This window comes from Pseudochaenichthys georgianus, unplaced genomic scaffold, assembly GCF_902827115.2.
Source record: "Pseudochaenichthys georgianus unplaced genomic scaffold, fPseGeo1.2 scaffold_447_arrow_ctg1, whole genome shotgun sequence".
In the NCBI taxonomy this organism is placed as follows: domain Eukaryota; kingdom Metazoa; phylum Chordata; class Actinopteri; order Perciformes; family Channichthyidae; genus Pseudochaenichthys; species Pseudochaenichthys georgianus.
In genome coordinates this window covers 189,870-204,858 of record NW_027263012.1, presented here as the reverse complement: position 1 = coordinate 204,858, position 14,989 = coordinate 189,870, and the positions used below count along the sequence as shown (strand labels likewise).

The window sequence follows — 14,989 nt, the reverse complement described above, 5'->3', positions numbered from 1 at the left end:
GAAACATAGAAGAAGAGACGAGAGCGATACAGGGAGAGAAACACAGAAGAAGAGACGAGAGCGATACAGGGAGAGAAACACAGAAGAAGAGACGAGAGAGCGATACAGGGAGAGAAACACAGAAGAAGAGACGAGAGAGCGATACAGGGAGACAAACACAGAAGAAGAGACGAGAGCGATACAGGGAGAGAAACACAGAAGAAGAGACGAGAGCGATACAGGGAGAGAAACACAGAAGAAGAGACGAGAGCGATACAGGGAGAGAAACACAGAAGAAGAGACGAGAGCGATACAGGGAGAGAAACACAGAAGAAGAGACGAGAGCGATACAGGGAGAGAAACACAGAAGAAGAGACGAGAGCGATACAGGGAGAGAAACACAGAAGAAGAGACGAGAGCGATACAGGGAGAGAAACACAGAAGAAGAGAGGAGAGAGCGATACAGGGAGACAAACACAGAAGAAGAGACGAGAGCGATACAGGGAGAGAAACACAGAAGAAGAGAGGAGAGAGCGATACAGGGAGAGAAACACAGAAGAAGAGAGGAGAGAGCGATACAGGGAGAGAAACACAGAAGAAGAGACGAGAGTGATACAGGGAGAGAAACACAGAAGAAGAGAGGAGAGAGCGATACAGGGAGAGAAACACAGAAGAAGAGACGAGAGCGATACAGGGAGAGAAACACAGAAGAAGAGACGAGAGCGATACAGGGAGAGAAACACAGAAGAAGAGACGAGAGAGCGATACAGGGAGAGAAACACAGAAGAAGAGACGAGAGAGCGATACAGGGAGACAAACACAGAAGAAGAGACGAGAGCGATACAGGGAGAGAAACACAGAAGAAGAGACGAGAGCGATACAGGGAGAGAAACACAGAAGAAGAGACGAGAGCGATACAGGGAGAGAAACACAGAAGAAGAGACGAGAGCGATACAGGGAGAGAAACACAGAAGAAGAGACGAGAGCGATACAGGGAGAGAAACACAGAAGAAGAGACGAGAGCGATACAGGGAGAGAAACACAGAAGAAGAGACGAGAGCGATACAGGGAGAGAAACACAGAAGAAGAGAGGAGAGAGCGATACAGGGAGAGAAACACAGAAGAAGAGAGGAGAGAGAGATACAGGGAGAGAAACACAGAATAAGAGAGGAGAGAGGGATACAGGGAGAGAAACACAGAAGCAGAGACGAGAGCGATACAGGGAGAGAAACACAGAAGAAGAGAGGAGAGAGCGATACAGGGAGAGAAACACAGAAGAAGAGAGGAGAGAGCGATACAGGGAGAGAAACACAGAAGAAGAGACGAGAGAGCGATACAGGGAGAGAAACACAGAAGAAGAGAGGAGAGAGCGATACAGGGAGAGAAACACAGAAGAAGAGAGGAGAGAGCGATACAGGGAGAGAAACACAGAAGAAGAGACGAGAGTGATACAGGGAGAGAAACACAGAAGAAGAGACGAGAGCGATACAGGGAGAGAAACACAGAAGAAGAGAGGAGAGAGCGATACAGGGAGAGAAACACAGAAGAAGAGAGGAGAGAGGGATACAGGGAGAGAAACACAGAAGCAGAGACGAGAGCGATACAGGGAGAGAAACACAGAAGAAGAGACGAGAGAGCGATACAGGGAGAGAAACACAGAAGAAGAGAGGAGCGGAGAGGAAAGTGTGAAGAGAATAATTAGCTAAAATTAAAGCACTTTTAAGATGCACACATTTTCAAAAGCTATTTTATTTATTTTATTTATTTTATTTATTTTATTTATTTTATTTATTTTATTTATTTTATTTATTTTATTTATTTTCTCTATTTCATTTGTAAATGCAGCCCGAGAGGAACATTACACATATCCACAGTATTTACTGTATATCTGTAGAGTTCAATGTTAATTGACCATAAATATTGGTTTTTTTATACTTTCTTTATTTGATTGGCAGTCAGTTGTTGATGACATGCAGACGTTCATAAAGCTACTTATATCTTCTATATAACAAACCAGATAATTTTGGGTGGTTTTTCTTCCCTGGAATTAATTAAATACTGAGACTTCCCTTAAAGCTTCGTCAACGATTTGTCTCACGTGTCTTACGCTCGTTTGAGAACAAAACAAGTCGTACAGCTGGGAGGTTGATGAGGAGTGAAATAAAACGTGAGACACTTAAGTCGAAGGGAGTTTAATCCCGTCCCAACCAAACCTGTCGGGTCAGATCAAGTGTGAGGGAAATAAATCATACCCTGACATGCAGAGGATGATCAGGAGCCGAGCACTTTGTCCCTGATTGGTGACTGCCAATCAGAGTCATGAAATAACTGAGTGTGTGTGATGTGTTTTACAGGATGACAACTCTGACCGTGTACTGCCTGTCGTTTCTGGGCATGATCGTGTTCACCTTCACTCTGAACCTCGACAACATCCTCCTGGTCTTCTTCACTGCTGGAGCTCTGGGGTACGTCTGTCAAATTTGATTTAAAAAGGACATATTCTTCTCATGTTTAGATGAATATCAGTATGTAGTGTCTCTACTTTAAAGAGTCCTCTCCTGTTGATGTTCAGGTGTATATCAGTATGTAGTGTCTCTACTTTAAAGAGTCCTCTCCTGCTGATGTTCAGGTGTATATCAGTATGTAGTGTCTCTACTTTAAAGAGTCCTCTCCTGCTGATGTTCAGGTGTATATCAGTATGTAGTGTCTCTACTTTAAAGAGTCCTCTCCTGCTGATGTTCAGGTGTATATCAGTATGTAGTCTCTCTACTTTAAAGAGTTCTCTCCTGCTGATGTTCAAGTGTATATCAGTATGTAGTGTCTCTACTTTAAAGAGTCCTCTCCTACTGATGTTCAGGTGTATATCAGCATGTAGTGTCTCTACTTTAAAGAGTCCTCTCCTGCTGATGTTCAGGTGTATATCAGTATGTAGTCTCTCTACTTTAAAGAGTACTCTCCTGCTGATGTTCAAGTGTATATCAGTATGTAGTGTCTCTACTTTAAAGAGTCCTCTCCTGCTGATGTTCAGGGGTATATCAGTATGTAGTGTCTCTACTTTAAAGAGTCCTCTCCTGCTGATGTTCAGGTGTATATCAGTATGTAGTGTCTCTACTTTAAAGAGTCCTCTCCTGCTGATGTTCAGGTGTATATCAGTATGTAGTGTCTCTACTTTAAAGAGTCCTCTCCTGCTGATGTTCAGGTGTATATCAGTATGTAGTGTCTCTACTTTAAAGAGTCCTCTCCTGCTGATGTTCAGCTCTGTTGTGATTGGTCAACCGCTTAGACGTACACGTACAATGTGTAGGAGCGCTAGCCAATAGGAGCGCAAGTGTTCCATAGTGATTCAAAATTGCATATCTTCCAGCACAGATAAACAGTCGTGGGCATGGCAACACCACCTTCATTTTTGCATCCCTGAGTTACGGTGGTGTAAAACAGGAGGAGCACACATCCTGGAGGCATGTTCACAATGTGGGCACAGACATAGATTATTTGAACGTTCAGCATCACATTGCCAGAGGTTTGACCTGGGGGGGGGGGGGGGGGGGTACGTCAGCTCGTAAATCAGCTCCAGTATTAGTCGATCCCTTCGTCATGCTTTACTGTTTGTCTATTACTGAGCTTCACAGCCGACAGTACAAGTTTATGTTGATGGCTAAAACCGTAAGAAACCAAATGAAAATTAAATGACAAAATAATGTAATCATTTATATTAATTTTATAATAATATATTACGTATTGAATGGGATTTGTGTAATATTCCTTCAGTTGTACAACTCCTAAAAAAACTCCTGATTTGAAATATAAACATGTTAAAAATAAAATAAAACATTTGTATTTTTATTATTTATTTAATAAGGTTATTTTTAATTAAAAAAAACATGTAATATAGGTTTAAAAGCACCTAAATAAATATATAGAGATAAAAAAAAAATACTATAATAGAAGATACAATCGAAACAGATGGATATTTTCATGCTTTTGTGTGTGAGCAAGCGTTGTTGAAAAAAACCTTGGCTCTCAGATTACATCGCCATGGACTACTTCTTTGGCTTGTTGTTGTTTGTTGATGTTTATCAGTGTGTTGTGTGTGTGTTTCAGGTTCTTCATGACGGGGTACCTGCCGCTGGGCTTTGAGTTCGGAGTAGAGATCACTTACCCCGAGTCTGAGGGGACGTCTTCGGGACTCCTCAACGCTTTCGCTCAGGTATCGCACAGTCAGCATCCTTTGGTTATCCTCCTCTCTGTCAAGCAACACTCACTACAATTGGTGTGTGTGTGTGTGTGTGTGTGTGTGTGTGTGTGTGTGTGTGTGTGTGTGTGTGTGTGTGTGTGTGTGTGTGTGTGTGTGTGTGTGTGTGTGTGTGTGTGTGTGTGTGTGTTTGCAGTTATTTGGGATCGTCTTCACTCTGATTCAGGGACACCTGACACACCGCAATCCTCTGATCGGAAACCTGTTCCTCTGCGCCTGGATCTCTCTGGGAATACTGCTCACTGGTATGCTGTGTGTGTGTGTGTGTGTGTGTGTGTGTGTGTGTGTGTGTGTGTGTGTGTGTGTGTGTGTGTGTGTGTGTGTGTGTGTGTGTGTGTGTGCGTGCGTGCGTGCGTGCGTGCGTGCGTGCGTGTGTGTGTGTGTAATTAATATCCTAAATCTGTTTACACAGTCACCTGTGGCTTCCCTTAAGGGTTAAGGTTATAAGTCTCCAGGGATTGCATGTAAGTCAATGTAATGTCCACTGAAGTGATATTTACATGGTGTGTGTGTGTGTGTGTGTGTGTGTGTGTGTGTGTGTGTGTGTGTGTGTGTGTGTGTGTGTGTGTGTGTGTGTGTGTGTGTGTGTGTGTGTGTGTGTGTGTGTGTGTGTGTGTGTGTGTGTGTGTGTGTGTGTGTGTGTGTGTATTTGTGTATGTAATGTACTGTCTATTTGAAATGTAAATGTAATTTCCTCATCTTATGTTTCAGCCTTTATTAAGTCAGATCTGAAAAGACACAACATCAACATGGGAGCAGAAAACAACCGCCTGCAAGCCGTAAGTACATGAAAACTCAAAATACACAAAAACGTTTTTACTCTTTAGTAAATTTTTTACATTTGTTGACTTTCAAGATTTGCTTTCACAAAATACATCACATTTATTTAAACTTCTTAATCAATTCCTCATACATTCCTCATACATTTTTTAAATCTGTCGCGGAGGGAATTTGGGTTTAGTTTTTCGGTTTTGGATCAAATCAAAATTTAGAAAACGTGTCATTGCACTACAATTATACAAAAACGCTTTTCAAATGTTATTGAACATGTAATATATTAAAGTATATGTACTGATGTTGGGTATTAATTAGGGATGGGAATTTGAAGGCAAATGTATATTCGAATATTCGACCCCCCAAAAAACGGTTAACCGATTAACCGAAATGTACATATCCTATAAAAAAAAAAAAAAAATGCGGGGAAACATTTTTACAAAAGAAAAAAATATATATATATATTTTGAAAAATAAATAAATACATGTTCAAATAAGCTTTCATGCTTAAAAAATAACTTGGTTTTCTGATGGATTTGGACATAAACGCGAGTGAAGTATAACGGATGCGAGACAAAGAGATCAGCAGCTCTGCCCGCTGTGAGGGGCCGGTGAGCGGAGCAAGACACACCTTTAGACCTAACACACTTAGCTATGGCACTGTCGTATACATTGAATTATTCCATTTGATAATATGTAATCAACTTAGGCACCCCACCCAAAAAGAAAAAAAAGAAATTACAATAAAGATATTCATAACTCATATTCGAATACCTGAATAATTTAGAATATTCGATTAATCGTTCCCATCCCTAGTATTAATACAGCTTTGAATGCTGAATACCAGATTGTGGTTCTAAATGTCCAGTGTAAGGATCCAGTTGTAAAGTCTATCCCCCTCTCCTTTCTGTAGCCGTTATAAAGGACAGTGTTCAGAGGGTCTTTGTTCAGGGTTCCTCCTCCCTGTGGAGGGGCTTTATGTCCAGACAGTCTTCAACATTCCTCCTCTTACCCTTAACTCTCCCCTGTCACTCTGATATAAAGTCTCCTTTGTGTATCTGTCCTCTTCACAAACAAAGCTATACAATCCTCCTCCCCTTGAACCCCCCTTCCCCAACAGCAGAACCCCCCCCCAGGTTCCCTGCACCCTTCAGACGAGAACGTTTTTACAATTTTGAACCATAAAATCTGAGTCATTTTCCCATCATCCTACTGAGTCATCATTCTAGTGTCCTTCCTCAAAACTGTTACTGCTACCTCAATTTACAACCACGAAAACCTGCATATGAAGGATTTTAACTTAGCTTTCTTTTGGCGCCACCTGGTGGTGTTTGAATGCACTGATATACATTTTTCTTAAGAACAATTTGAAAGGTGATATAATCATAATATCACATAAATATATAAAATGAGAGTCATGCAACTTCATGGCCTGTTTTGTGTCAGGTTTATTGAGAGTTTATTGGAGAGTTTAAAGCAATAACTTAGATGTTTTTCTCCTAAACAAATCTTTGAGGTATAGCTTAAGACCCCATTTACACGGGAATGCAAACACAAACGAACCAAATTCGATATCAAAATGTCTTCTGTTCACACGGATACGGCTCAATAAACGCGCCCATTAACACGAGACCGCTCGAAAGCGCTGGAGACGCTGTAGTACATATGCCGGGCCTGTAAGTGGCGCTGTACTTCCGCCACAAAATACACCAAAAGCAGCGAAGAAGACCCCCGAGCATGGTTGCCATGGTTGCCCTTCTGTTTATTCTCCGTGGTGGATTTAGCAACATGTAGTTCATGTAGTCCTCCATGTCCACTTGTTGCTGATGGTTGTGGTGGAGGAGCTGTAGTTGTTGCACTAACATCTGTAGCATGGTCTGTAGCTACTGACCATGCTACATGCTACATGCTACAGCAGTGAGCAGCAGAGGTGGGGAGAGGCGGGGCTATGGCTTCATCGTTATCAGGAAATGATCGTATAGGACGTACACACGGTCCCCCAGAGCGTTCCGTCTGCAGATCTATCCACCTCGGGACACGTTATCGTTTTAGGGGTCCGGTTCCGTTACGGCCTCGTGTGAACGGACGGGCTATACGAAAAATTTCAAGTAGCGGATACAACCCGCTTCGTTCCCGTGTAAACAGCACATAAATGATCCCCATGTAACCTTTTCTTTCTCCGTCTCTTTCCTAGCTTCCTACCAGTTGTCCCGAGGACTGCCCTCCAGGAGAGAAAACCAACAGAGACAAACTTGAAACCTCGGTCAGCTTTTCCCGTGAAACCTCGCTGTGATGCTGCCGAGTCACTGGACCTCAGGAGGAGGAAGGTCTCCCTGCTGCTCGGGCACATCTGTGGGCATCAAACACATGTGAAGGACCTAAAGGTGAACTCTATTGACGCTGATGGATGATTAGAAACCCTGGATGTGGAGACCAATAAGACGCTGAGGGTGAATGCTGACTTCAGAGGACTACTGCTGCTCTTCTCGTGTGAAGCATGGGGCTCCTAGTTGGATTACTTATGAATCTGCCTTTTAAACCAGGACTGACTTCCAGTTCGTAGATCGCCGTCACACGTTTGCTGTACACAGAAAACACTCCAGCTTTTCGTTCGGAGGCAGTGAAGAAGAACTACAGAGTCGCTTGGTTTGGTTTTGCACAGAACCGACATCTCCTGAGTTTACTTGAATCATCCTCTGACTGTAAATGTTGTTCATGTGGCTTCATTTGAGCGTTTTCCGTAAGTATGGCAGTGGTAATGTTAGCTGTGGAAGAACAACTCACATTTGGTTCCAAGCTGCTTCGGGTAGATGCCGTCATTATAAAACGCACTTTAGTGCTGCTTGCATATTCAAGACGAGAAGTAGCTGCGACTGCTCGTGCCCGTTTTCTTTTAGTCGGCAGAATAATAAGCAAACTTTGTGCTAACTTTATGACATTTCAGTACACGTCCGAAATCCTCCTTTATTTGCAGCTTTTCTTGTTGGCACATCGATCTATACGAGTTAAAGCGGTAATCTTTCGGTTTTCTGTCCTGATTGATAAAGCGATTTACTGGGAGGAAATGCAAATGTGGTCAAATACTGCACATCCCAGAATATTAGGAGCTACTATAACTAGCAAAACAAACCATCTTTACCCTAACGGCCCGTCCACACAGCGGCGTGCGCTGACGCTTGCCGGCGGGCGTGTCTGAAACTCGACCAACAACCAATCACATGAATCTCCCGCCCCTGACACACAAGCAGCGGTTTGATTGGCTAGAGCTTGTACTGGCATACGATTCGATTGGCTGACGCTTCTGCCGAGGCGTCAAAAGTTGAACATTGCTCAACTTTTGCAGCGAGCCACGCCAGCTACGCTCCGCGTCGCTTCCCACGATGCATTTCGGCTAAAAGTGACGTCACCCCATTCAAAGTGAATGGTGAAGCGTCAACGCACGCCGCTGTGTGGACGGGCCGTGAGTCAGTCCCTGGGGCTGCACCTCTTCCATTACTCCCTTAAATATATGAACAGCTCTTCGGCTGATCGAAAAGGCCTAAAAAGTCCACTATTTGAAGACGCATTTGGAATAAAAAGCATCAAGGTCAGAGACAAAAAAGGCATTTCCTGTGACTACATAATAAGTAAATGTATGTTCGTCACATTATGCTTTTAATGTGCAGCAGAAGGAAATGATAATAAATAGCATTATCTCCACGAACATTACAACATTCAGCCCGTTTGAAAACTGCTAATATATACATATTGCAATACGTCACCGTTGTGGTACCTCATAAGGCGATAGATATTGAATTACCATACACGCATCTAACTGAAAATCTATGATAGCCGCTTTAAATTCTCTCTTTGTGACCAACTGGGCACGTTACAGCAGGAAAAGGCGAATTCAGCGCGCGTTGATTACTGCGAAAAAATAGTACCGTTTGAATAGTATTGAATTTGTCTCTTCAGGAGTGCATCTCTGAGCTTCCTCGGTACGTCCACACAGCAGCTTTAGACGAATCTTCCACCGCTTCCACCGCTTCTCTGCCCGTTGACTTTGAATGGGGATGACGTCACTTTGCCTCGCTTTTCGCCGAACTGCATTATGGGGGAGCGAAGCGAAGATTTCCAGGATGTCCAGGATTCAAAAGTTGAGCAATGTTCAACTGTTGAAGCTGAGCTGGAAGCGCCAGCCAATCAAACACGTTTATGCAAATCTGACAGTAGAAGCGCTAGCCAATCAAACCGCGTGTAAGCAGGGAGAACCAGACCGCAGTTCATTTCCTCATATTCCAAACGAGAAATTACGGTAGCAAATCACCCGGTTCTTTACGACCAGAACTATTACCGGGATACAAACCGGAGGAACCAGGCATGGAGGGAGGTGGCAGAGGCAGTGGGGGAAACTGGTAGGTTTTCGCCTGTTTGGGGAGTTTATATATATATATATTGCTCGCATAAAATCCCCGGTGTTTTTTGCTTTGTATGTCGGGGGCGGGAGATTCATGTGATTGGTTGTTGGTCGCGTTGCTCGAATAAAATCCCCAAGCTGTCAGACACGCCCAGCTCCAAGATTTTCAAGATTTTTGAAAAGCTGCTGTGTGGACGTACCGTCGAGTCCATTTTGTTGCTATGAACGAACCAAGAAGCGAAACACTTTGAGGAAGATATCAGAGAAATAACTATCTGCAGATGAAATGTAGTCACTGCGATACACAAACCACAACAGACCAAACAGTGTTCTGAGTTCAGTGCACAATCAGGAACACACGCACAACTTTAGGTTTGATACTCAGTGTTATGATTGAGATGTGATTCCAATGTCTCTATCACACTCAGACAGACAGCTCACAGACGAGAGGACAGCGCCATCTTGTGGTGTGTTACACCAACAAAGCAAGCAGAGGGAGAGGAGAAGCACAACAAACGATACTAATTTATTTTTTAGATGTGTGTTAGTTTTTTTTGTTACATAGAATAGAGCCTTTTTTTACTTTGTGAGAAGGATGCTGAATTCGCAGCATTATGTCCAAAAATTTCTTTTTTAAATATGACTCATCAAAGAAACTGTATTGTTCGATGGCTCGTGGCAATGACATGCTGTTTCAGGAAATGGTTACAACACGTTTCTAAATAGATGGAAAATGTGTATTTACTGGTCTTGCTTCAACGTTTGTCTCCAAAAGCTTTTACTAGATAAGACTCTTCTTCTTTTCTTAAAGCAAGGTTGGGAAATCTTCCTCAAAGACATTTTGTTGTTGCTGCCCCGACAGCAAAGGATAAAGCAAGCAAGTCATTGTTTCTAACTTCCGACGAAAAACTAACCCTAGCTTTACTTTAAAGAAAAGTAAGTCATGTTCTGTGAAGAGGTAGTTTCATTTGATTTGATTCAACCAGGGAGGTCTCGTTAATGGCGCATTTCCGCTACAGGGCCTCGCTCGGTATGGCTAGGCCTCGTTAGGCCTTGTTAGGACTGGCTCACTTTATGCTACGTTTCCATTACAGTTTAGTAGCTGGGGCGGTAACTATAGTAACGCAGTGTAGGCGGAGCCGTGACGTCATCTTCAATGAGAACCACAGAAAACCAACATCAGCCGTTAGCTGTTAGCCCTCAGAGCTCACAGCTCCTCATATCTGTTCAGAAACTAGACAGAAGGTAAACAAGTACAAACCACAGACTGCCTGTGTCATGGAGGATACAGTCGCTGGTTTATTTATGTCTGTAGGCCGTTGCTGTGAGTGTGGACGGTCGGAGCATATATAACGTTAGCTTAGCCGATCTCCATTCAGAAAACATGCATTTTAAAAGGTGTTTCTCTGCCGTCTGTCTGCAGACTCGTCAAAGCATTAATTCATGGTTTTACTAACCGGTATCAGTGTGTTGTTACTTCGGCATCATTTTGAAACGTGTATTACAATTAAATCACGGTACAATATGTTCATCTTGTTGTAGTTGTAGCTCCCTAGCCAGCGATTCTCTCTCTTTAGCATACTCAGCCCGACTCAGCCTGGTTGTTGGCCTGGAAAGAACCTCGATTTTATGGGGCCAGAAAAACTGTGAAATAGTACCCGCTAGCTGGAACTACGCCAAGTGGAAATGTAACCAAAAACGGTCCGGGCTCGGCGCGCTTAAAGCGAGCTCTGCGCTGTAGTGGAAATGCGCCATGAGATTAAAAATCCCCTTTTCAAAAGAGTCCTGGCCAAGATAGGCAGCAGCACAGTCAAATTAAAAACAACAACAGACAACATAATATGGTCACAATCAAAACATCCACAACAACCAGTTTCTAGGCCTATTTTTTACATTTGATCCTTCAATCAACAGCAGCGGTTCATGGTCTTTCAAATGAAACAACCTCAACACAACGAGCTGAATGTCCACGACCCTTTCTTTAAACATCAAACAGCTTCACGTGTTTCCCTCTCCATCATCCTGGTTTCGCAGCATTATGTCCAAAACTTTCTTTTTTAAATATGACTCATGAAGGAAACTGTATTGTTCGATGGCTCGTGGGCAATGACATGCTGTTTCAGGAAATGGTTACAACATGTTTCCAGCTCCCAGAATAACATAACACCTGCAGAGAGACGTTCAACCCTCAGAACATACCCTGTACCAGGGACGTGCACAGGTACGGGCTAATGTTGCCCGGGCAACAGCCCTTTTTGGCTGACCTGCCCCTCTGGGGAGAGAAAGAGGTTTTTTTCTGTTGTGGCCGAATCAACATGATAAGCCCACAATTGTAGCGTCTCGCTGCGATAAAACACACCTTGTCAGCGCTGTCATCTGCCCCCAGTCACGTGACTTTGTTTACAATCTGACAGCTGAAAGCAAAGGACACCCCTCCGGCCTCGTGGCTATGGTGATCACACCAAATGCCTGCCTGGCTTTGGTGGCAAATCTCCGGGTCAATCTGTCCCCGGAAATGTACCCGTTTTTAAAAATGCTTAAATTGATTTTGAGTTTTCTCATGGCAGTTAGAGTAGGGGACAAACCAGGGGACTTTACTTCCTCTTGACACCGTCGGTTATTTACAAAAAAACAAACCCTAAATATACTTGTTATTGTGCTTCTGTCTTTCTGTGTCTTTTCATCTGTAAACTCTCTCAACGTCAACGGGGTCGCTCGCTCTCTTTTCTTGATCGCCCTCTCACGGGTGAGCAGTTCAATGTCCCGCTTCAGTGTAGGATTTCTGCCATGTCTCTACTTTAGTTTGACCATCTCTGTTACTAAGTTATGGAATACTACATAAATAAGTAATTAGATACCGTACCGTTACTGCGCTCATAAAGAACGATAAGAATAATGCGTTTTGAACAGGTTTAATTAATTAGTGAGTTTATTTAAGGTAATTAGTTAGAGGCCCTATTTTATCAGTATGTCTGCACAGCAGTTACAAAGGTCAACATTACATTAAAACAGAATTGTCCCCAGAATTTTTCCACATTTTTTCTTTAATAGTTAGTAACATTAGATATTTTAATGAGATATGCAAAACAAAAAATTTCCCTGGTTTTCATTTAGAAAAAAATTCAAAAGGTCTTATGTTTTTTTTCGGGGGGGGGGGGGGGGGGGGGCTTTTTCTAGTTTAGAGCAATAGCCCCTCCAAATGTCTGTGCACGTCCCTGCCCTGTACCTTCCCTAGTATCTCTTTAACATGGCAACTGTTACATCTGTTCTCTTAGTTTTTGGTTTACAATATTTATTTTATACATTTGTTGTGAACATGTATTAATATATGACTTTGTCTAGTTTTTATAACGCAAACTGTTTTAGTGCACTTTAGTCTTGCATACGGTTATTTAATGTATTTGTTTAATCAAGTCCGGCCAATAACTATTTTATTCTAATTCTCTTAGGTTTTTAAAATATTTTTGTAATTTATTACAATGCGTCTTCAGTCATGTTTGGTCCGCCAACTTTTACGTTGTTTACAAGATGCTTTTTTAACATTTGTTCATTGTTAACAAAATATATTTCACAAGGTCGAATTGGAAAACAAATATCATGTGCTGTCCTTTGTTTACTTCCATAACTTAGTGACGTCACTCTGTAACACTCACGCTTGTATTGACTAGCACTCCAACACATTGTAGGTGATAGGTTAAGGGGCGGGACATCTCTAAGCGGTTGACCAATCACAACAGAGCCGCCCAGCTATCCAATCAGAGCAGACTGAGCTCTGGTTTCAGACAGAGGGTGAAAAGAGGTGCTCCAGTATGAGAACAATAAAGAGCTTTTTGAACATTAAAGCATGGAGACATTGTAGAGACACTACATACTGATATACACCTGAACATCAGCAGGAGAGGACTCTTTAAAGTAGAGACACTACATACTGATATACACCTGAACATCAGCAGGAGAGGACTCTTTAAAGTAGAGACCCTACATACTGATATACACCTGAACATCAGCAGGAGAGGACTCTTTAAAGTAGAGACCCTACATACTGATATACACCTGAACATCAGCAGGAGAGGACTCTTTAAAGTAGAGACCCTACATACTGATATACACCTGAACATCAGCAGGAGAGGACTCTTTAAAGTAGAGACACTACATACTGATATACACCTGAACATCAGCAGGAGAGGACTCTTTAAAGTAGAGACCCTACATACTGATATACACCTGAACATCAGCAGGAGAGGACTCTTTAAAGTAGAGACACTACATACTGATATACACCTGAACATCAGCAGGAGAGGACTCTTTAAAGTAGAGACCCTACATACTGATATACACCTGAACATCAGCAGGAGAGGACTCTTTAAAGTAGAGACACTACATACTGATATACACCTGAACATCAGCAGGAGAGGACTCTTTAAAGTAGAGACAATACATACTGATATACACCTGAACATCAGCAGGAGAGGACTCTTTAAAGTAGAGACCCTACATACTGACATACACCTGAACATCAGCAGGAGAGGACTCTTTAAAGTAGAGATACTACATACTGACATACACCTGAACATCAGCAGGAGAGGACTCTTTAAAGTAGAGATACTACATACTGACATACACCTGAACATCAGCAGGAGAGAACTCTTTAAAGTAGAGACACCACATACTGATATACACCTGAACATCAGCAGGAGAGGACTCTTTAAAGTAGAGACACTACATACTGATATACACCTGAACATCAGCAGGAGAGGACTCTTTAAAGTAGAGAAACTACATACTGACATACACCTGAACATCAGCAGGAGAGGACTCTTTAAAGTAGAGATACTACATACTGACATACACCTGAACATCAGCAGGAGAGAACTCTTTAAAGTAGAGACACCACATACTGATATACACCTGAACATCAGCAGGAGAGGACTCTTTAAAGTAGAGACACTACATACTGATATACACCTGAACATCAGCAGGAGAGGACTCTTTAAAGTAGAGAAACTACATACTGACATACACCTGAACATCAGCAGGAGAGAACTCTTTAAAGTAGAGACACCACATACTGATATACACCTGAACATCAGCAGGAGAGGACTCTTTAAAGTAGAGACACCACATACTGATATACACCTGAACATCAGCAGGAGAGGACTCTTTAAAGTAGAGACACTACATTTTTTAAGAACAATTTTCAGCGGCGGATCCATGTTTGATTTGATTTTAATTGATAGTTGTTGGGCTCAGAAGAAAGAAGATACATCAGACTTTGAAACACACGATTAGTTATGGGTATATCCAGTGTCTTCATCTCGATAAATTGACAATGATCAAATACAGAATATTGCCAGCCTTATCCCTTTGACCCTAAACTGCATTGGAGACATTTCTATTGGTGCAGATTGTTGAACAAAATATGTTTCAAAATGTTTCATTTCATTTATCTGTGAAGCTGCTGTTGGATTTCAAGTCATGTTTTTTACGATGTTGAACTCGAATCACGTTATATGCAGATGACTTTATTCTATACATTTCAAATCAAAATACACTGAGTCTGATCACAACAATAAAAGCATTTTACTGTC

The 14,989-nt window shown here is 42.2% G+C and overlaps 1 protein-coding gene across 1 annotated transcript in view; it reads left to right on the top strand.

Annotated features, from left to right (window-relative positions):
- flvcr1 (FLVCR choline and heme transporter 1) overlaps positions 1-14,989 on the top strand; it is a 26,794-nt gene extending 11,805 nt beyond the window's left edge. Inside the window, exons 6-10 of the mRNA XM_034078591.2 lie at positions 2,334-2,444; positions 4,081-4,186; positions 4,368-4,476; positions 4,943-5,010; positions 7,200-14,989. Coding sequence (XP_033934482.1) covers positions 2,334-2,444; positions 4,081-4,186; positions 4,368-4,476; positions 4,943-5,010; positions 7,200-7,298 — 493 coding nt within the window. The 3' untranslated portion in view covers positions 7,299-14,989. The remainder of the gene's footprint in view (positions 1-2,333; positions 2,445-4,080; positions 4,187-4,367; positions 4,477-4,942; positions 5,011-7,199) is intronic.